At 41.2% G+C, this 23,660-nt stretch overlaps 1 protein-coding gene across 2 annotated transcripts in view; it reads right to left on the bottom strand.

Moving 5' to 3' along the window:
* Positions 1-23,660, bottom strand: part of CDH2 (cadherin 2) — a 213,475-nt gene that overhangs the window by 20,092 nt on the left and 169,723 nt on the right. For both annotated transcript variants that reach the window (XM_065890425.1, XM_065890426.1), the window contains 7 exons: positions 22,114-22,251; positions 21,249-21,434; positions 18,488-18,741; positions 16,925-17,067; positions 13,848-14,081; positions 13,315-13,548; positions 11,219-11,358 (listed from right to left, as the gene is read on the bottom strand). In XM_065890425.1, coding sequence (XP_065746497.1) covers positions 11,219-11,358; positions 13,315-13,548; positions 13,848-14,081; positions 16,925-17,067; positions 18,488-18,741; positions 21,249-21,434; positions 22,114-22,251 — 1,329 coding nt within the window. The remainder of the gene's footprint in view (positions 1-11,218; positions 11,359-13,314; positions 13,549-13,847; positions 14,082-16,924; positions 17,068-18,487; positions 18,742-21,248; positions 21,435-22,113; positions 22,252-23,660) is intronic.

The following is a 23,660-nucleotide window of genomic DNA, read 5'->3' as shown; positions in this document are numbered from 1 at the left end:
ATGGAATTTTTATAAAGTTCCAATACAACTTTATAGAAATAGGCAACTGGTAGATTTGGCCAACTGGTAGAAGTCTGGCATATACCACTTAGTATCCTAGCTTTTTTTTACATCCTGGTAACACATACTTGGCATACAAATCTTTATCTCTGTATTGCTGGGTAACTTTCCATTCCTCTAAAACTAAATGTAATAAACTTAAAATCGGTCAGGAAGAATAAACATTAAGATGAATTACATAAAATACTGTGTTAATTTACGTGAAGTGATCAGGACAGTAAATAAAAAAGTCACGTGCAAATCAAGTGCACATTAAAAATATTGAATGCCCAGTAGGGAATGGGTACCAACCAGTTCAGACCATATGTTGTCTGTAGCCTACCAGTGAGTCACCTGGCCATGAGGGTTTTTGTAAACAGCATGAGAAAAGGGATGGCAGTGTGCTAACCCAAATTCCTGGTGAAACTTTCCTTTTGTGAAATCAGTGTCACTCTTTCAATAGCTAATATATACTGGAGTTTGCAGGTGGGTATAAATGCATGAACAACTTGGAAACATATTTACAAGAGTGTGCTTTGGCCAGCAATGAAAATGTTGAAAGTGGTCTCCACAGCTATGTCCAGAGTCAGCCATCTGTTAGCTTGTTTATAAAGCAGAATGATTTTGTAAAGCAGTTATTTCGAAGAATCAAATATACCAGTTTCATTCTCTGCTTGAGTCAGAGGGTCAGGCTTGGTTGCCCACACTGGGGCTGGTTCCTGAGATTGGTGGGTAATCTTTAGAGACCGTCTTGGCTCAAGCAGAGACCCCTGGTCTCAGGGAAGTGGCTGGTTTGGTCTCCAGGTGCTTTCTTGTACCTGTGTCTCATCCTTCTGTCTAGGTATCCAGCGTGGATTTTAGATTTTAGTACCTGTTGCCCAGATTGTATCTCAAGTCTTTCCATAACTTGGCTGCTCAAATTGCTTTTCCAAGATTCTACACTTGTCAGTGTCAAAATGTGCTCAATTTTGCAAGCCATGCTTAACGAATTAATTGGGTCTTACCCTTTGCCTGTTCTAAAGCCAGGTTACCAGTGGTCATCTAATAAACTGAGGCTAAGCGCCCAGCCTCACTGTTTCTACAGAGTAACACCTGCCTGCCATAGACAAGCAAGAGTAAATAAAACGCCTTTCATGTGACCTCCATCCCGGTGCATAAGAGCTGGGCCTCTCAAGTCACACGGACCTGGGTTTGAAAACTGGACTAATGGCAATATCTACTACACAGGGTTGCTGGGATTATAAAAGATTATAAAAGACACGTGAACTGAGAGCAGGGCCCAGGGCCTGACACAGGACAAGTATGTAATGAAACACTGGCATTTATGAATCTGATCATCATTTCCTGAAGCCATCATAGATTTCAAAAAATGAAAGTGAAGTTATCAGGCTGTAATGGTTCAATTAACCCTGTAGAAAGGCTTGCAAACTAAGAGATTCTGGAAGAGGGCCCAATGCACAAACATTCTATGAGTGCCTGCGAGGTGCCAACTGTCCTAGATGCTGGAAGGAAAAAATGAATGTGACAAGTCCCTGCTCTCAGGGCCTTTAAGGTCAGGACCAGGGCTGCACACAAGATCTCAAAATAGAGGCAGACACGGGATACGCTCTGGGAGCACGTAGCAGAGACACTTGATTCAGCCTGCGACCCTGAGAGATGTCCTGAGATGGAATCTTGGGGGCTGAATAGAGTCAGATGGGGCAAGACTGTGGACTAAGCCATAAAAGTGTGAAATAGCGTGAGAAGTTCAATTCTACTGCAGTTTAAAATGCAAGGTGGAGGATCAATGGGAGGTAAAACTGAGTCATCAACCCGCAGAGTCCCCCTTCCTCAAAGCCAAACCCTGAGTCACAGGAACTGTGGGTTCTTTCCCCATCTCAGGCACTTCAACTCTGTTAAATGTGCTTTCTGAGTCATGGAGATGCCGATCTACTGAAATACTGAGACTAATTTCTAGAAATCGCATGAGACATTAATTTCATTGAAAAAAAAAAAAAAAGCCAGTCGACACTCATACAGCAATCACATCTGGATCTTTTGGGCTTTGGAATCCCTGCCCACTAAAAAGAGCTCCTGGTACGACTCCTTTTATCCTTAAATATGTGATTCCTTTCACGTGCAAGTGCTGGGCCTCGATCAAGAAGACTTTAGTATCCCCGGGGTGCAGGGGCAGTGCTCCCCAGGTGGGGGACGGCTGCTCTCCCTGGATTTAGGTGAGCCTGACACACAGTGTCCCATTTTCCTGCTGGACCTCCTGTGTCTCCTCCGTGTCCAGGGACCCACTTCTTTCTGACACATCTGGATGGGTCAGATTGATGCTCTTGATCTAGCTGTGGGTAGTTACTGTGAGAAAGCATGTTCTCACAGAACCTCAGAAAGATTCTCTAAACTCAGGTACCTAACCAGGGTGGCTAGAGCCTTCCAGCTGGTCACCAAACCCATTTATTCTTCTCTCAAGGCAGGAGTGGAAGTGATGTGTCTCATTTCCTGGCCTGGCCCATGAAAATCTCCCACAAATCATTCTTCCTGCCCTTCTGTCACCCAGTGACACATGTATGTATGGCTAGGGTGACCTTGGAAGCAACATGTGGAAGATGGGGGAGTCACTGGCACTCTGAGCGACCACGTGGAATGGCACAAACTTTCTGTCTCCATTCCAAACTCCCATGACTCGAAACCCAATTACGGCCAAGTAAGCAAGAAATAAACTTCAATGAGGCTTAGGTCACTGAAATCTTAGAGCTTGTTAGAGCAGCTAGCCTATTTTAACTAAGAGATCTGCCAAATATATTTGTGGCTAATTCTCTTTCTTTCTTTCTCTTTTTCAAAAACCAGTACTACAGGAAACTATCCCATGGTTTCAGAGCACTGTAGTACCTTCTTCCCATAGGAATTTGGTTTTGTTCATCCAAAGCATAATAATTATTATATAATTGAATCAGAGTCTGCGAAAAGGGGTATCTACAAAGGATAAGCTGATAACATAAATCCATAAAGCTGGCCTGGTATGGAAAAAAGGAAACCAACAATTACTGGGACGCGCTTGCTGCTTAAAGAAGACGTCTCTGTTTAGTTTCCAACGATCACTGCCATGTCAGAATGCAGGCCATCTTTCCATTTTTTGAGAGGACAGGAAGAGCCAGAATCCTTTTATGTGAATTTTTGTCGGTTTTTAAACTCTGCCAGCTGAATAAAACACAGCTGCGGGCTTTTCATGAACAGACCCCCTGTGTCTGAACTGTGACTTTCAAGTGATCCAGAATCCAGCTTTCTGACATGGCCCCAAACCATCAGGGCTGGTAGCAGGTACCTTCTCAGAGAGCTCAGCACCATCTCTAGTGCAAAAGACACTAGCCCAGAGCATGTCTCGAAGACTTCAGGAACCAAGTTTGGGCATTCCGAGAGTCCCCATCGGCCTGGAATGTGAAGCCTGCTGAACCCAAGAGGTGCTGGGCCTTGGGGCAAGAGACTGAGAGCAAACAGCTTCTTAGCCAATTGTGAGGCTATGCTCGACAGCAGCAGTAGGTATGGGAATTCAGAGTGGTACCCAGTGGATAACAAGGGCTGAGAACCCAAGAGTGACCCAGAGAGTGGCGTCTTCATGCAGCTATTCACGCTTTCCGTCCGGATCAGCTCTGACCAGCGTCAGCGTTAATCTCAAACGAGTTGACTCTGCGTGTGCAGATGACAAGCCTGCTCCCTTACCGCTACCCTTGTTCCCCTGAACCACCAGCTGTGGTCCTAAGGCTCCCGGCATCCACTGACTGTCACTGGAGAAACTTCAGAACGTGCGTAGCAGCACCTTCTTCCATAGACCCAGAGCCCCCGAACAGCCCAAGGCCTCGGGAACGGAAAATCTTCCCAAGTTAAATTTTAGGAGCAGAGAAAACCACTGTAGATCCTGGAGCCTACTTCAAGGAGGGGATGGCCTTCTTCGGATAAATTCAGATGACATTGTGCAAGGCACTGTTTTCACTGCTAGGCTGAGCTTCAGCTTTGCCGATGAAGGTACCATCTTCTTTGGGCTCAGGCCTGCTGGGATTTAATCCCCACCTTCACTACTTTCTAACAGTGGGGACCTTCTTTGCTGGACTGGGGGAGGGTCAAATGAAATTACGGAGATAAAGCACTTAGTACAGGTATTCAGTACCGTGCCTAATACGTAGGTTACCACACACACCCCGCCCCCCCCAGCAATAGCTTCTGCTGTTATCATGGAGAATGAAGCTGTATCATGTCAAGAGGTTTAGGCAGGGGTTGTTTAAAGACAGCACTAGTGAGTACTGCAAACATGATACACATTCAGCGTGTGTCTGTTTAATGTAACAGTAACCGTAATTAAGTCTAAGATTTAGAGAGCAGGAAGCTAACAGTTTCTGTTTCCCATCCTGGGGCTAAAAGGGGATGGGTTCCAGGAGAAGTGAACTGTCAGGCGGTTCCACTGTACATTCACCCATATTTTATTAGTGATTCTGATATGGAAGGAACCAGATACAAAGATCGTGAAAAGGGATCCAGTGTCTGCAAGCAGCTCCACTGACCAAAAGGGCACTGAAGGACATTTACTAATGAGGATAATTAAACATGACTTGATAAACACCCAAAGCCCCCCTGATCACGGCAGTGAAGCAGATAAAGAAGGGACCTCACCCTCTGAAAAGAGACTGGGCATTATACTGAGTCTGTCCAACTGCCAACAGCACTGTGAGGAAATAATGGTTGTGTTCAGAACACATCTAATGCCAGTTTCAGAAACGGGCCTGACCTAGTCACATGACAATGGAAACCAGAGCAGAATATCCACACGCACCGGAGAAAAGTCTACTGTCCACAAGACAAGAGAAAAGATATGGAGGTGTTTTTTTGGTCTGTTTGTTTTGTTTTTCTTTTCTTAGGCTCTACAGTTTTAGCTATTTTGTTAAAGAAACTAGCAACCTGTGTTTTGGCACGGAACTTAAACAGAGATGCTAATCAACAGCAGGGAAGATAAAGGCTCCCTTGTAAAGGACCGTTTTGCTTTGTTTTCTTTCTAATCAGTTAGCTCCTTAAGGATACTTCCTCTGGGCGGGAAGAATAAGAATTCTGGCTAAGCCAGCTTTAGGCTAGGCATCACAGCCTCCTGGCGACAGCTGCTGCAGACCTGCCTTTGCCTGTAGCCACAAGCCTCCACCAACTAGCTAAACTGACCTCTGAGGTCTACCCATCTTTGAAAGCTGATGATTCTGAAAGACTGTCTGGCAGAGACGTCCGGCAGACCACAGCCTGATCATGACAAGCTGTCTGCTTCCTATGGCACAGTCTCCAACCACATCTGGAGGTCACACCCATGCTCTGTAAAATACCTGCTACGTGTAATAAAAATCGACCAAAACTTGTCTAGAATGTAACATGGCACCAGTTCCATTTCCGAGGCTCACTCTTGTAAAAACATAATGTCTTCAAAAAAAAAAAACAATAAAAAATATGAGCCAAAGTCTGTTGCCAAAAAGGCTTAATGCATGCTTCAAAGAAATAGAATTTCTAACAGGAGCCACATGTGAATTATGGACAATAGTATACAGTATACTTCACAAAACTGAACTTCTCAGGAACCGGCTATGACTTTAAGATTAAAAAGCAATGGCATCTTGTTTAGAACATGGAGAAGCATTTGGCATAAATTCACTTAGAAAGTAAGAGTATTAAATAAAGTGTTTCTTTTTCTTAAGGAAAAAAAGTAAATGATAAAGTCCATCCAAAACTTTAAAATAGAAATCTTGATGAATTCTATTGGAGAAAATATCCTAACAGATAGAGAGATATATTAGAAAGCTCTAGTAATGAAAACAGCATGGTATTGGCCTAAGAATAGACAAATAGGACAACTAGTACAGCACAGAGCATCTGGAAGCCACCCCACAGGTCCACACATGTATAACCACCTGCTTTATGACAAACAAACCCCTTCAATGCAGTGGAGATGGGTTATCATTTTAGTAAACAGTGCTGGATAGCCAGCTAGGAAGAAAACAGAAGAGACCCCTGATCTATATCTTTTTTTTTTATTGGAGTATAATTGCTTTATAATGCTGTGTTAGTTTCTGCTGTACAATGAAGTGAATCAGCTATATGTATATCTATATCCTCTCCCTCTTGGACCTCCCTCCACCCCCATCCTACCCAACTAGGTCATCACAGAGCACTGAGCTGAGCTCCCTGTGCTATACAGCAGGTTCCCACTAGCTAGCTATTTCACACATGGTAGTGTATTTATGTCAAACCTAATCTCCCAATTTGTCCCACCCCCCTTCCCCCTCTGTGTCCATATGTCCGTTCTCTACGTCTGCTTCTCTATTCCTGCCCTGCAAATAGGTTCATCCGTACCATTTTTCTAGATTTCCACAAATATGCGTTAATATACGATATTTGTTTTTCTCTTTCTGGCTTACTTATACTACATGAATAATCCATTACAGATGGATCACAGACTTAATATAATAGGTAAAACCATAAAGCTTCAAGAAGGCAAGATTGGGCTTCCCTGGTGGCGCGGTGGTTGAGAGTCCACCTGCCGATGCAGGGGACACGGGTTCATGCCCCGGTCCGGGAAGATCCCACATGCCGCGGAGCGGCTGGGCCCGTGAGCCATGGCTGCTAAGCCTGCGCGTCCGGAGCCTGTGCTCCGCAGTGGGAGAGGCCACAACAGTGAGAGGCCCGCGTACCGCAAAAAAACATAAAATAAAATAAAATAAAATAAAAAAGAAGGCAAGATTTTTTTGGGGGGGGCATTCATTAACTCAGGGAGACAAAGTTTCCTTAAATAGGTATAAATGCACTAACCATAATGGAAAAAACTGATAAATTAGACTTCATTAAAATTAAAAACTTCTTTTCATCATAAGGTACCACTAAGAGAATAAAAAAGCAAGCTACAGAATGGAAGAAATTTATAATACATTTATCCGACAAAGAACTGATATCCATAGTATAGAAGGCCCTCCTACAAATCAATAAGAAAAAGACAAACAACCCAATAGAAAAGTAAACAAATAAGCTGAACAGACACTTCACAGAGAAGATATCAAAATGGCAAGTAAGTCAGTAGGAACATCCCAATTAAATCATAACGAGGCATATACCACCAGAGTGGCTAAAATTTTGAAAGACTGAGAAAACCCAAGGGCTAGTGAGGATGTAGGGCAACTGGAAGTCTCATATGCCGCTGTGGCCGGGGGAGTGTGAACTGGTACAATCACTTCGGAAAACTGGCAGGATTGTACTGAGGGCTGCACCTATGTGCATATTCTAGGACCTAGAAATTCAATCCCTGAGCACATACCAGCACAAATGCGCCAAAACACAGGCATAAGAACATTCATAGCAGTTTTATTCATAATAACTCAGCTGGATCAACTCAAATGCCAAGTGTAGTAGGATGGATAAATAAAATGTGGTCAATTCTCACAACACAACGGTATTTGGCAATGACAAGAAATGAACTACTTCTAAATGTAGCATGGATGAATCTTACAGATAAAATATCGAGTAAAGGAAGCCAGGCAGGAAAAGTACCTACTGTATGACATCCATTTTTATAATAAAATCCAAAACCAGGTAATGCCCATCTATGGTGATGGAAATAAAAAATACTAGTTACTTTTGACACAGGGCATACTGCCTGACAGGGGGGTACACAGTGAGCTTCCGGGGTAATGGAAACATGCTTTGTTGACATGAGTGGTGATTATACTCTGAAACAGGGAGGAAGCCTGCTTCTGGTTGGGATAGAGAAAAGCATGAGATTATCATTGACACTCTAATGCTAAGAACAAGCCAGGTATGTTACTAAATCACAGATTTCTGAGAACATAAGATAGCTAAAAACACAATGAGATCTAACTGAATGAAAATAAAGAAACCAGCAAGCCCTTTCTAGGAGAAAGGAGACCCATAACTGTTCTTATCCCCGGAGGAAGAGTGAGAAGAGTCATTCAATGGTAAAAGGACAGATCACCCCGACTCTGAAGGAAACTTTAGTGGCCGTGAGTGGATATAGGCTTGATGGAGTCACATCCTTGGGGAGCCTGTACCCACCACCAGCTCCTTCCCATAGGCCTTTACCTAGCGCACAAACTGGGGGTCCACCAAAGGGTGGGTGCAGGGCCACAGATCTGTCATACTAAGGAGGGAGTTTGGATTTGATAATTTCCAAAGAGCAGATGGGGTGTGCATCCAGAGACCGGACTCTCATGAGGAGGCCGCTGCAGGTCAGTGATGCTTCTGACCTAAGTGAAGGCAGTGGCCTGGATGATGGTGAAAGTGAATGGATCTCATGAACCACTTTAGAGGCAGAGGAGACAGAACCTTCGGTGTAGGCTTCCTATGCTGCATATTTTATTCCGCTATTATGAGGTACAAGTTAGAGTGAATAAAAAACCCGTTATCTAATTTTGTCACAATTTTCTATAATGAGAACTGCAAATGGGAATCGTAAGAGGATCAGAGAATGGGTGGAGGCTCTTGATCTAGACGAAACTGCCATCAAAGAACCAAGAGGCAACAGGAAGACGCCACAGGAAGACCAGCGCTCTTTCAATAAAGAAATGAGCCACTGAGGTCAATCCAGAGCAAGTTCCAGAAGAGTCTTTGGACTATCAAGAAAGTGGGTAGGAAGCGACACATTCGTGCCCAAGAGTTGATCTGGGAGCAGAGAAAATTTCCCGGGTCAGGTAAAGAAGAGGTTGAAGATTGATAACAATTTTAATAAATCTTGCAATAGGTAAGTTTTACCATTTGATCTCAAGCATCAATCTAAGTGGACACAGTCAGTAATGGAAGTTAAGTCTTTCCTAAAATAACTACAACAATAAAATTTCATTAAATAATTTCTTAAAGGAATTGGAAGGGAAGAGAAAAAGCCAGATCAGCTGACATCAAGTACCCTGGTCCAGACCCTCGGATGCTGTGAAGTATCTTGGTTCTTGATTCTATGCAGCATCCAGTCATGACTGATGTCCTTCTAGTTGTTACTATTTTTACCGAAGCTTCACTGAGTCGGGCTTAGGTTTATGCCTAGAAAATTATGCACAATGACATGAAAAATAAAATGCTGAAAGAAGATTTATGAGATAATGTGATCAGTATAATGTTTGCTGTTCTTGAACATAGCTCAGGAAAGTGAAAGGACAGATTAATGAGGGATTAAGCCAAACATGAATTTTAATATCCAAAGACATTTATAAGCAAGAAACCCTGGGGTATATTTATAGAGCCACTTTAATTAGTCAGTATTCAAAACAGCTTTACACATGAGTCAAGTTTTCAACAGATTTAAAATACACATCTCTTCTAAATGAGAGAATTGAGGTATTGTAAACCAAGCATGGAATCAGGAATCGGAAGATTCGGGCTTGAGTTCTGACTCTGCCAGTTACAGACTTGGAGAGCAAATCACAAAACCTTTTCAAATGGAAAATGGAAAACTCTGATGGACTGCCACAAAGATGAAACACAACAATGGGTGCGAACGTGCTTTGTAAAACAAAAAGCGATATATCCTCAAAGGAGTAAAGAAGAGAAAGAGAACATATGTTCAGAAATTTGCTTGAATTAATTTTTCAAGTTAACAGTCCTATCACTAATGTCTACGTATATACTCTGCAGACAGAGTATTTTGAATTTACTGATAATGATCCCAGACCCAAGGATTCTGGGTTCTTTACCTGACTACTACCCCCAACACTTGCATTAGTATATGGAAGTGAGAGCTATCCAATGTATCTAAGAAATACCTCTCACAGGGATTGCTCATGGATTATACTCATACCTTCCAGATAATTTCAAAAGGAACTGTATATTGATAACTATATAGTTAGTTTAGGCTGTATCATCAGACAGACCTGGATTCAAATCCTACTTCTATCACTTCCTAGTTGTATGAATTTATAGACTCCAACAATCCCTATCTGTTTGCTAACACAAAAGTGGACATAGTCACAATACAGTACACAGCTTTCAAAGATTTAAGAGGTAACAGCATTTAATGTGCTTAGCAGAATGCCTGGTATGTAGTACAGACCTCGAAAGTGTTAGTTACAATGATATCTACAATGTTGCTTCCCAGCAGATAAAGTTCTTCACTTTCCACCTATTGGTCATTCCCATCCTCGAACAGGGATGCAGCTCCTTATGTACACACAGAAGCGCATGTTATTCTATAACCAGTCAGGAGCTCAACATTTATTAGGCAACTACTGTAAGCCAGGACCATGACAGACATCACGGGTACAGAGGTGAACTGGATATTGTCTCTTACATTCTCAAGGATGTAAGATTCTTGGGAATTCCCTAGCGGTCCAGTGGTCAGGACTCAGCACTTTCCCTGCCAGGGCCCGGGTTCAATCCTTGGTTGGGGAACTAAGATCCGACAAGCCATGTGCGGAGTGGCCAAAAAGAAAAAAAAAAGTAAGATTCTTGAGGGCAGATCTTTGTTGGCTCTGCCCACCTCTGTTACCCAATGATTAAAATAGTGCCTGATTATTGAATGTGCTTGGTAAGTGTTTATGAAATGAATAGCTTGTGCTTTTTCTGCCATACTGATAAAAATCCAAATTCCAACATAGAAACTATTTTTACTTTTAGTTTGGATATGCAATGAAGAAAAACTGTAAAGAAAAACATTTTTATCAGTACGGATATAATTAGTATTAGGTGTAAATCCTGGGCTCCTTGAATCAATGTTAATGATCTTCTCACAAAATAAATACAATGACATTTGGCACTTTGGAAAAAAAAAATCAATAAGCAGCACAGGTTGGAAAGAATTCACCAGGTGTCTGAGAATGTGATAAAGGAAAAGAAACTTGATCCCATTCTTTTACTCTATGTATTAACATTTTCCCCACCACTTTAATTTTTTGTTGTTGTTGTTTGTTTCTTTGTTTTGTGGTACGCGGGCTTCTCACTGTTGTGGCCTCTCCCGTTGCGGAGCACAGGCTCCGGACGCGCAGGCTCAGCGGCCATGGCTCACGGGCCCAGCCGCTCCGCGGCATGTGGGATCTTCCCGGACCGGGGCACGAACCCGCATCCCCTGCATCGGCAGGCGGACTCTCAACCACTGCGCCACCAGGGAAGCCCACCACTTTAATTTTAAGATGATAAAATTTCACTTAGAGATTTAAAGATTTAAAACATTGCTCACCTGGTCTTCTTCTCCTCCACCTTCTTCATCGTATTTTAAAATATTATCTCTTACATCGTCTTCTGGATCAATTAAAAGTTGCTTGGCTTGGCGTTCCTTATCCCGACGTTTCATCCATACTACAAACATCAGAACGAGGACTAGGCAGAAAGAGAGTAAAGACGTACAGTGTAGTAATTTTAAAAACTCGACCTGTCTAATCACAGTCTTCAACATTAAAAATTTATACTTATATGGCTGGAAAACTTGTAATGCGTCTTCTACTCTGTTACCTATTTCTGGCCTCACGTGACCAGAGACAAGACAAAGCAGAGGCCCTGAGCGCTAGGTTTAGAGTGTGAGGACCCGGGTTCTGCAAACTGGTGCCCTGTGAACTCACTGAGTGGACGTCTGTCCTCAGTTTTACCATCTACAAATGGGGACAAAAACTATTTCTGTCTTTTACTTTGTCTTGCCAGAGGATAGGATACGCTTAATATAATGGCTTGTAAATTTTAGAACAGCAAACAACAGTAAGTGAAATAGTCACTCGTTATTTAATTGCTGTTTCATTCCAGTTGATCCGTCATCATTCTACTCCCCAAATCAGAGAGAAGGGCACTTGTCAAGGACAGGACGTGCTTGCCAAGATGCCTTTGGTAGTACATTAGACCTGGATCAGCGACTTGATCGTGAGGATTTTTGACTCCCAAGGGCCTGGGTCCTTCTACTGCACTATTGTGCTTTTCTGTTTCCTATTCCACTGCATGTTTCAGGTAAAAAGGCCAGGGGATTAGTTTGAGCACTGAAATAACATTAGGCGTTCATGCTTTACACTTCTGTGCCAGGATTAGAATCATAAATTTTCCAGTGCGTTGATGCTAAAATCAGCATTGATTCATTTTCCTTCAAAATGGCTTGAGTCACTTCTTCATGCCACAATCCATCAGCTCTAAGTCTTTCTTGATAAGGTTGGTGTATATGCCCCATGGTAGTTGAAACTGAAACATATCCTTAAGTGTACATCTAGTGCACATTCCTTCTAAAATCTGGGGCTATCAGTTTACATCCTGAAGCAAAAGATTTAATGACTCTATTTGAGCACATTTTTATTATTGGCCATAAAAGTAAATATCCTCCTTTTAAAGCCATATACATGATCTCATTTGCCATTGTTCCAGGGCTAAATCTACCAAGTGGATTATTAGTACAGCATGTAGGTTTCAAATTATAGTGAGAGTAGTCTCCACATAGGAAGTAAAAAATGCTTAGCCCTCTACAGTAATTGCTTAGAAAAAAAAAGGGACAGCATTCTAAATTACTAGAACACTTGCAAATGGAGAAAACATAAAAGAAATGGCCAACATTTTCAAGAAAGTGATTGGTGCATAGCATGACCGCACAGTAAACTAAGTCCTGCTGCTATTCAACAATACAACACAGGGTCCAGGCAATTTATTCTTTTAACCTGCATGCTTACAAGTGGCTCCTAAAGTACTTCCCAGTGGTTAATTCCTTGCATTCCACTGAACCAAAGACTGCAAAGTATTTTAAAAAGGAGCAATTCCTTAATCTAGACTTGCTCTAAAGACAGACAGTTTATTGAGCTGTGCAATCATTTCTATTATCCAATGTGCCGTATGAAGTACAATCTCTCACTATTTTATGCAGCCCGTCGAAAACAAATACCTTGATCCTTGCATGGCTGGAGCAGGTTGCTGACTGCACTTTATATGGAGGAAAGCAATACACTTATTTTCCTAAATCACCAACTACGTGCCATGAATTCAGACTCGAATCCTAAGAGAAGGGCTCCAACTGAGCACTGTCTAATATTTTTCTATGAAAAGAGTTTGCTACAGCTCCCCAAGCGATCAGCATCAGAAAACTGCAACAGGGCACGAAAGAGGTAGGCTGGCTGGGTTTGCTGCAAACACGTAAGTGCTTGCAAGGATGCTCAGGGCTTCTCTCATTCTGAAGTGGGCGTGGCTGCAAGAAAATGCTCAGAGGTGGAAGAGAGTTGTTAGGTTACGATGAAAGGCGACAATAAAAAGTTACTTTGCTGAACATCCTAGAAGCAACAAGAATTACACCTAAGAGACGAGGAAAGTACTCACTGAGCAGGATGATGATGCAAAGCAGGATTGCAATGATGGCGCCCGTGCCCAGCCCTGCGCCCACAATTCTGTCCACATCTGTGCAGTCCCCGTTGGAGTCACACTGGCAAACCTTCACGCGAAGGATGGAAATATTTGACTTGGGAGGATTACCCGAATCTGTGATTATGATTGGAACTTCATATATCCCGGCTTCAAGAAATTTTATCTTTAAGTTGAGCTGAGCAAAATCACCTATACAAAAAAGGGAAAAATACAGTCTGATAGTTCATACATTATACGATTCAAAAACACATGGCATTTTCCAGAACGTATTACTCCCGAATGGTACATATAAAGCAGTTTTCAACTATCCTGCACTGTCAAGTTTTTTTTTTTTTTTTTTGTCTCTAAGGGCTTCTAATATCTTATTTAAACTTTAAGTAGCTTTTAAAATACATTTAAGGGGATAATAAAGCACTTAAAATTAACTTTTCATGCCAGGTCAAAGCCTCTCAACAGCACATATATTCAAATAATGAACCTGTTCTCACCATTAAGCCGAGTGATGGTCCAATTTCTCTTAATAGTCACTGGAGACAAAGGAAGATCAAAAGCAAATGGTCCAGCGTTTGGATCAATGTCATAGTCAAGTGCCGTGATGTTAATTGAATTGGGGTCCGGAGTTTCGCAAGTCTCTGCCTCTTGAGGTAGCACTTGAGGGGCATTGTCATTAATATCAAGTAAATAGATCTGCAGCGTTCCTGTTCCACTCATAGGAGGGATTCCTTAAAAGGGAGAAAAAAACCACAAACCGACGCTGAACAATTCTTTCCCTTGAGACTCACTTACGATGAAACTCTAAGTTTCCAGCCTGCTTGCCCCTATCACTGCGTAACCTTGGAAGAATGTAGTTGCCACAGCATCTCGGCAGACTGTTTTCGGTACAAGGCCACTTCATGCCTCTTTTGCAGGATGACCCTGTGCTGCCCCCGCTGGGGCCGCGGGCGCTGAGGGGCGGTAACAAGGCGCATGCGCACGCCCCTGGCCCGGCCAAGGGTGATCCGGCGCCCTCGCCGTCCTTACTCTGGGCCCCGTGCACATCGCGCTCCTCTAGGCACCGGGGATTGTAAGAGAAGCAGAACCCCGGGCTCATGATCTCATGGGCCCTACTCTTTGAGGGAGAACCAAGCCGTGTGCACAAAAGAACCCAAGAATGCTTTTCAAGCTCAGACACTGCTCTGAAATATCGAAACAGTCTACAGACAAGTGATATGGACCCACAGACCTCATCTTGGGGAGGAGCCCATGGAGAAGAGACATGTTATTTACTGATCAACCAACTACTTCCTTGAGAAAGTATTAGGTTGCTCCCTATACGTTATTTCATTGTCATCCTACGAAGTAGGTTTAAACAGATAGGCACCGAAGTTTCTGTAAACTGGTCACGGTCGCACCCTCTTAGAAGTGGTAGGGTTGCTAGTAAAGACTCGTCTGCCTGACCCCAAATCCATTCTCATTCCACTATAAAATGTGGTCTCTGTACTTACCACTTGTGAAAATTTAGACTGCTGATTTGGACTCTGCTGTGTTATAAATATTTATAAATAAATATATAACAAATATAAAAAATGTAATGAAAACATTATTATATAAACATTATATCAAATATATAAGACAATTACATTTAATTATATAATTTATATATATTATATAAATCTAATATAATAGAAATATAGGAATTTTCTAAGTAAGCCTGAATATGGAAACCCAGAGGTTTAAGTGACCTGCCCAAGGTCATGAAACTAGGAAGGTGCACACATACACTCCTCAGGAGGGGACAAGGAGAAATCTCCACGGACCTCTCTAAGGAGTATGGGTGGCTCTGAGAGCAGGGAGTTTAAGGTGGAGCAGTAGGATGGCTGTTCACCATATTCTAATAGCACCAGAACCACTACGATTCTTTGTAGTTTGAGTTAGCTTCACATTTAATATTATTTGACTGCCATAACAACTTCACAGAATAGCAAGCAGCAAAAACAACAATTAATAAGGAAACAAAGGCACAGAGATTATAACAGCTTGTCCAATTATTAAGGAGCAGAACTAGGGCTCTAAATCCAGTCTTGTGGTTTAAAGTCAAGTGCATTTGCAAAGCATCACAGCTACACAGATTTAACTGCTCACTTCTCTCTTGTATCAAACGCTCTTTCAAGTAGAAAACAATCCACCTTGGTGAATGAAAAATCTGGTTGTAACTCACAACCAACATATATACATATAATTTTATAGCTCTTTAAATCTCAACATAATGGTGCAAGATATATTACTTTAAGTTTCACTGCGGAGAAAGCTACCACTTACATCTGGCGAGACAAGATACAACACACACGAATGCTGTGCTTTGATGTGAAATGGCAAAAGAGGTTCCTGCCAAGTTTCAATTCTAAATATTTGAACAGTAGGTCTCATATTAGAAAGTATAAGAAATATTGCTTTGGCCCTGTCACCTTGTAGATTTCTGACAGATAATGATCTCATTGAATCTTATTATACAGGATTTGGAAAGGTTCTTTGAAACTGTTCTCATCAAAAATGTTGATATGCAACGTTTTTCAAACTGCATATCTCAGCCACCAAATAGAAAAGCCTACTATTTTTATTAGATGCTAACATTCATAGTCCAACATTAAAATGATTTTAGAAGATGGTCATGATTCAGTTTTAAAACTATTAACACATATAGAAATGTTTATTTGAGTGTTTAGTTTGTGCCAGGCACTGTTTTAAAACCTTTACATGTATAAGCCTTGTTATCTTCCCCTGTACGCTATGAGTTATATACTGCTACCATTATCCCTATTTAACAGAAAAAGGAAATGGACAGATTTAAAACCTTGTTGCCAGTCCTGCAGTTAGAAAATGATAGAACTGGAGTCTGGACCCTGGGGGTCAGGTGGAACTTCAAAGCTTCACTCTTAAACCATGTCATATTGAGAGCTGAAACAAGTCCGACTCCAGTTTAACGTGAGTCATTTTCATCTTACATATCTAAAAAAAAGTGCTCTCTATTAATATCAGCCATTTAGAATCCAGCAGAGACCCAGAAATAAAAAAGATGCTAAACTATAAGTTTATGTTTTTCAAAACCAACACACTAAAGCTCAAGTACTCAATTATTTCAATTTAGGCATGAAATTTAGAGTTTCCTAGCCTGTGGCAGACTAGAGGTAGAGAATTAGAAAAAATGCTAGATACAGACAAACTGACGGCAACAAACACATTGACTAGAAGAAATATAAAAAGACCACCTCAAAAACCACTGTGTCTGGGCCACTGAGGCATCAAGGTGCAGCAGGGCAGAAAAACCACAAAGGCTTGTGATCACAATACTAGGTGACCACGGAGGGTATAAGGACATTGGGAACATTCATTATAGAAGACAGGGAATGTATCACAGAAAGCCCAGTGGAAATGGAAAATAGAAATTGGGGCCTTAGAAGAATGAAGGTCAGTTTTCTAGACAATTGGGTTTTGTAGAAAACTTCATTTCCTGATGATGCATTTGTGATAAGGCTCTACGCTCTTAACAACATCCAGGATAATACAGTGACTATATTTAATTACGTACCATTGTCAGAAGCAAGGAAAGTAGCGTTATATATATTATTTTTCACATTTGGAGATTCTCTGTCCAAAACAGCAATTGTAGTTATCTGCCCATTCACAGGATCTATTTTTAGCCAGTTGGCAGGATCAGATAATTTTGTGTATCTACAAAATGAAAGCACAATACATTTAATATTTTTGACATGACACTTAAAAAATAAAGCCTATTTTTCAGGTTCAGTCCCAGGTGAAACCTGTGCGTTAACTTGCATTTTTGTAGATGATGGTTGGACATGCAGCCGTAACGCGGGAAAGAATTTCTGTGGCAGTGGTTTGGAGAGGTACATGAAGGTTGTGTGCTGCATGGGCAGGCGCACAGGAAACATTGCAGAGGTGTTCCAGGGGAAAGACCAGGAGCCCAGTCTCCCTACTGCAGTTTGGGGTTAAGGGGGATTTGACAGATCTGATTTTAAGCTGTTATCTAGTTCATAGGATAGCAACGGTGCAGAAAAAATAGCTCAAATATATCTTCTAAGCGCGCAGGAGCCCTAATGTATAGGGCTTAAGAGAAATTTTCATAGAAGTTGAACTTTCTATCACAGAACACTCCTAAAACGTTTACCACCTTATCATGGTGGAGATGTGGTCACAGTGGGGAGGACCTCCCCCCGCCCACCAATTCCCATTCCTTCTAGGATCTCCCCACCTGGGCCAAGCCTCAGAACTACACCCTTCAAGGCAAGTCCCATGGTCTGAGCAGATTTATCTGTATCAGCTTAACCTCCTTTTTTATTTGGCGTGGGGGTAAGCTTTTCAAGCTTGGGAAACCAATAGACGAATTGGAAAACATATCCTATGTTTTGAGAGGTAAAAATCTGCAGGAGTCCAGGATACCTATTCACTAGCTATTTCTCTATCTTGATTCCAATGTATAGAGAAATGAAGGAGATACGCAGTTATTTATCTGTTAGCAACAGTTCTGAAAGAAGTTAAATAAAATATGAGCTAATTTTAAAAATTACCATCACCAGCGATGGATAATAGTCATGTGGAGTATGCTCTGCCAACCATCTACTCCCTCATTAGGAAGGATAAATTAGACTTTGCTGAGGCTGGAAATCTTTACAGATATGTTTTGTAAGTCCTATAACCACTGTACAGGTGAGGGATGAAGATAATTAGCTCTTATATCTTGGTGTTGGCATGAGTTTTCTTTTCTTCCTGATGTGTGGGGAAGAGATAAATGTTATAAGCTTCTGAGACTCCCCTATTTACTCACAGGAGAAACTTTATGTGATGGTTGGCATAAAAGCACAGGCTAAATTATTACTAAAGATTTTAAAAAAGGAAAGAGGACAGGAGAAAAGAGGCTGAAAACTTATTTCTTTAAATAATACATGAGTAGATCCATCTTATATTTCCGACATAATACACTCATGGGTCCACTGAAGAAACTTCATCAAAGAATTAAAAATAATCTCATAATAAGGAGTTTGGGTGCTAATGAAAATTTCTCACTCAGATGGCGAATAGATTTTGTGCACAGCATAGAACAGAACGTAAATTACAAAATGGCATTTGATACCTAATATTTTGCTGCATATATCGATCTGGGTCCTGAGCAGTGAACGTTGTTAACATGGTACCGGAGTGAAGACCTTCCTCTTGGCGAATGATCTTAGGATTTGGGGCAAAATAAGGGTTTTCATTCACATCAATAACTGTGACAGACACAGTTGCAGTTGACTGAGGTGGGTGCTGAATACCCTTGGCTAATGGCACTTGATTTTCTGCAGCGACAGTAAGGACATACATCCTATTTGTTTCAAAGTCGATTGGCTGGAAAAATAAAAAAAAATTTTTTTAAAGGAGAAACCATATTTTTGCAGGAAATAAGAATATTTGCGTTCTGCAGTTTATCCTTCTAGCAACTCCATTTCTAAATATAAGATATTTATATATCTTGGGCATTTCACAGATTTATGTTCACAAAATAATGCTTATTACTATTGCACGCTGTATTTATTTAGCTACATCTAACAACCGAGTTATTCTTAAGAACAGCACTGTTGACCAAAAATAAAAAAAATACTAAATAATCTGGGATCAAGTGAGAACACGATGGTGTAGATTGTACTCTCAAACATTGGTACAAAGACCACTCCTCATCCGGAAAAGCTTTTACCAGTCTGTGATGAAGTGGACAAAACGAAAACTAGAAAATGTGATTTTTTTTTTTCCTCATAAAGCTAAACTTACTCTATTTAAAAGTATCATTCATAATTTGAAGTATACATTTTAGAGTACACACACATATACACCTTAAATAAACAGTAGTGTTTGTAGGTAGAAGGACTTTTATTTTTTCCTTAGTTAGCAAACTAAAAACTTTATTTTTTCTGGCTGTTTTCCAAAATAATTTTGGGGATTTTACTGGTCTGTACAAATCCCAAATCTAAGAATGCCACTCTAGATAAAGGCAATGAGCAAATAACCTTAATGTAAATATTAACTTCCAGAGTTCCACTGAATCCCATTGTCAATAGAAAAGTTACCAGGAGTCAAGGGACCAGACTGGACTTTCCCTCTTAATTTCCCTGATCATCTTCTAGCTGAGGTGCAGGTAAGCATTACTGTGCGTAACAGTATGAAAAAAAGAGCTTGGAGAGCTCTCATGCCGTCCTGGAGAGTCTAAGAAGGACCAAGGGCAGCAGCTACGAGAAAGCCACGATATTAGCACAGACCACACCAGTTTCTTCACCTAGACCACCTCCTCAACTCTTCAGAGTTTCTTCCCTCTCACTCTACAATCCCCAGTTCAACTTCCCTTTCTGAATTATTTTCAGCAAGACGGTAAAGAAGCCAGGAAAGAAGACAATTCTTTTGAGTAAGCGCATTAGCTCCATGAAACATCCCTGACAACATTTACTTTTGCTAAGACGTTTAATGGGCATTAAGCTTATTTATCCCACAGAACAACATTGAGACTTAGGTACCAGTTATCTCCTCACTGTCTGTGTAAGAACCTGAGGCTTAAAAAACCTGCCATGTTGTCTCCACTACAAAGGGCAGAGCTGGGATTCGAACACAGAGGGGTGGTGCTGTCACTCACTATGCTGTGTTCAGAGAATTTCCCACTCCCACCTCAAGGGGGAGATTACCATTCTACTCATGCACGTATAACATTCTTGGCAACGGAACCCTTAGTACACCTTTCTCTGTAAGACCAACATTCAGGTTCCCTTACGAATCAAGAATGTTCGGATGCGAGGCAAAGAAGCAGCTCTCTTCCCTGGGTGGCTAAAAAGAGATGATCGCTTCAAAGAGCTCTTGCATCCGTTAGTACCATCTACTTGTTAACCTTGAAGTTAACATCCCTTTTACTTCCGGCACTCAGTTTTGTTTTATTTATTTTTTTGACAATTAAGGATCAGAAGGACCAATTTCTTAAAGTCTTGAAAATAGCACTTAAAAACATCAATGTAGAGACTTCCCTGGTGGCACAGTAGTTGACCTCTGCCTGCCAATGCAGGGGACGCGGGCTCGAGCCCTGGTCTGGGAAGATCCCACATGCCGCAGAGCAACTAAGCCCGTGCACCACTACTGAGCCTGTGCTCTAGAGCCCGCGAGCCACAACTGCTGGGGCCAGTGCGCCTGGAGCCCGTGCTCCACGATGGGGGACGCCACCGTAACGAGAAGCCCGCGCGCCATGGCAGGGAGTGGCCCCCGCTCGCTGCAACTGGAGAAAGCCCACGTGCAGCAACAAAGACCCAATGCAGCCAAAATTAAATAAAAAATTTAAAAAATTAAAAAAAAACACAAAAGGAAATGCAAGCTAATACTTAAAAAAAAAGAGAAAAAACAGCAATGTAAATTCGAAACCTTTTAAGAGCGTAGGCCCTCTCCTTGCCTACACTCACCCTGTATTACGTCTGTGATATTTTCTGGTTTGTTCCCTAAGCCAATACTCTAATAGCAACCTGTAGACATAAGAATAGTACGTGTGGGGCATCCTTCTTAATAGCTATCAATTGGCCATCAAAAATCCATGATGTAACATATCACTAACATATCCATGGCACTGATAGCACTGTTGAGGGCTGTCCTGTCTTCACTGTTAAAACTCCCCAATGACTGAAACACAATCATATTCCAGGGATAAAGTGAGACTATCTATGTTGGCCTCGGCATAAGTGAAAAATAACAAACGTGACTCCTCCAAATACATTAACTCAGATTCAGAGATGTTCAAAAGAAAAAAGTCCTGAGATTCAATAACAAACTAAGGGGTAGGTGGCATATATGGGTTGCTGCAGAGTCGCCATCAGAGAGACCATCGCACTTACTTTTACTACGGTGACTAAGCCATCGTTACTGTTGGGGTCGGTTTGAATGGCAAAGCGCCCGGCGGGGTCCCCGCCGCTGATTCTGTAGACGGCGTTCCAGGCTGGCGTGTGGGGCTGATCCTTGTCTGTCACAGTTAGATTAGCAACTATGATATCTATCCTGTTTTCAGGGACTTCGCCATAGAACTATAAGAAAAGACAAAGCTCAGTCAGAGGAGTGACAGGCGCCGCTGAAGGACAGTGTGTCTTGATGACCACACTGCCCTGATTTTACCACCCCATTAAATCTTTATTATCCACACTAAACGAGGAGATTAGTAATGCAGGTAATCACAGCATTTATGTTTGACTTTAAAAACACTATAACTTTTTTCGGCCCTCAAATTTTTTTTTTTGAAATTATGTTACAGTTTCATTAATATTAAATTAGCGTCCTTCGGTGAGTATCTGGGTGCGGGGGAGTGGGCAGGAGTAAAGGACTTGTCTGAAGGAAATCATTTTACTCAAGAGATCATAATTATATGCTGACAAAGTAGCATCTATCAGTCACGTGGTTCGTGCACCTGAAGATATTCATGAATATTTTGTTATAACAGCATGAAGTCTTTTTAGGGCATTTCTTCCAGGCAGCATGTTTTAACAACTTTATCAGTGGACTTGGAGAGAACGAAAAAACAAATTACTTCGGTGCCTTATTTAAAACCCTGGTGTAAGTGACAGGAAACTTAGGAGTCAGTAGCCATTCTACAATGAGAAGAATGAGAAGCAAGTTCCAGCTCTGTTTTAACGCATTTATTATTCATGACAAAACTTCTCAGTAATGGACCACAGGCCTAGACTTCTGTGAGTGACAGTCTGTACTTACTGTCATGGCAGTAAACTCTGGAGGATTGTCATTGACATCTGTCACCGTGATGACAGCCGTGGCTGTGTTTGAAAGGCCATATGTGGGATTGCCTTCCATGTCTGTAGCTTGAATTATTAACGTATACTGTTGCACTTTCTAAAAAGACATAAAGATAACAACTTAAATGAAACGAATTCCTCAAGAAGACGTAACAGTTGTTCTGTAAATGGCTCTTGATTACACATGGAAAGCACAGCATTATTCACCCTGATTAACAGGACTCAAAATTTCCCAAGTGGAGTTTACTTTAACTTGTGAAGCACAGGTCTGGTCCTTGTCTAGAGAGATTTAACTATATGTTTTCGCCTCTACTGGCGGAAAGGAAAGCGTGGCAGATGTGTGAAATTCACTGCGAAGCTGAAACTTCCATCTGGTCTCAACCTTTCTTTTTCTTCTGAACTTCACAACTTTGTCATCAAGCATTCAAGTCATGTGGTTTGTATTTACTTTCTCATACGTTAATTTCTACTCGGTTTAGGATACTGAACACAATAAAGAAACTTGAGAGAAAAGAAAGCATATATATGCTTTCCTTTTATATATCCTTAAAGATGTTCCTTCTATTATACCAAGGTTGATACCGTAATTTTCTCCGAACTTCCATTAGTGTATACTATTTACAACTATAGAGGAGAGAGACATTGTTAAATGAAGTCAAAACCAGAATAAAGGGTTTGTGTCTATATCCTTCATTTTGTAACACAGTAGGCATTTAATAGTTGCATACTCAGTGGACTGCTATTAGGGTTTGTGTCTATATCCTTCATTTTGTAACACAGTAGGCATTTAATAGTTGCACACTCAGTGGACTGCTATTTGGGCATAACACTCATTGGGTCCACAGACCTATAATGAATACGGATACATTTTCATATAGATGGTTAATATCAAATAGGCATCACTGCCTTCAAATTCCAGACTGAAGTTGTTAAAGGGGAGCCCTATTCAGCTGTAATGTGTCTAAGAGAAAAATCTTGAGATCGTCTGAAATGTCTACAGCACTAGTTGATGAAGTTCTGTATTAGGAAAACCTAAACAAAACAAATACCTGAAATCATTAGAAATCTCTGGGAAATTGGCACAGATAAAAAACATAGATCATTGAAACATGTTAAAACATCCTGAACAACAAAACTCACTTCTTCATACAAAAATAAACAGTCACTGCAACGAGTAGTTTTCTCTAATTCTAAATATAGCCAACATTATGAATGGCCACTCTTGAGGGATTTCTGCAGCTTAGAGAGAACAGACACAAATTGTAGCTTTTGCTTTAGTTGTTAGTGGGAAAGGCAAAAGGCAAAGAAAGGGGTAGGAGGGAAAGTCAAACCTCACACGTTCAATTTTTAGTGTCTGTCCACCAAGACGCCAATCTCTAGCAGTTATTTCAGTTCCTTTTCCTTTGTCTTCCAAAAAAAACACCCACTTTTTTGATTGGAAAAAAAAAAAGAAACAAAGGAATAGTGTTGGTTGAGCCATTTAAACTTTTCTTAACCCATAACCCC

The sequence above is a fragment of the Phocoena phocoena genome, chromosome 13 (assembly GCF_963924675.1).
Source record: "Phocoena phocoena chromosome 13, mPhoPho1.1, whole genome shotgun sequence".
Lineage (NCBI taxonomy): Eukaryota > Metazoa > Chordata > Mammalia > Artiodactyla > Phocoenidae > Phocoena > Phocoena phocoena.
Note: the sequence above shows the minus strand (reverse complement) of the source record. Positions and strands in the feature narration are given on the sequence as shown.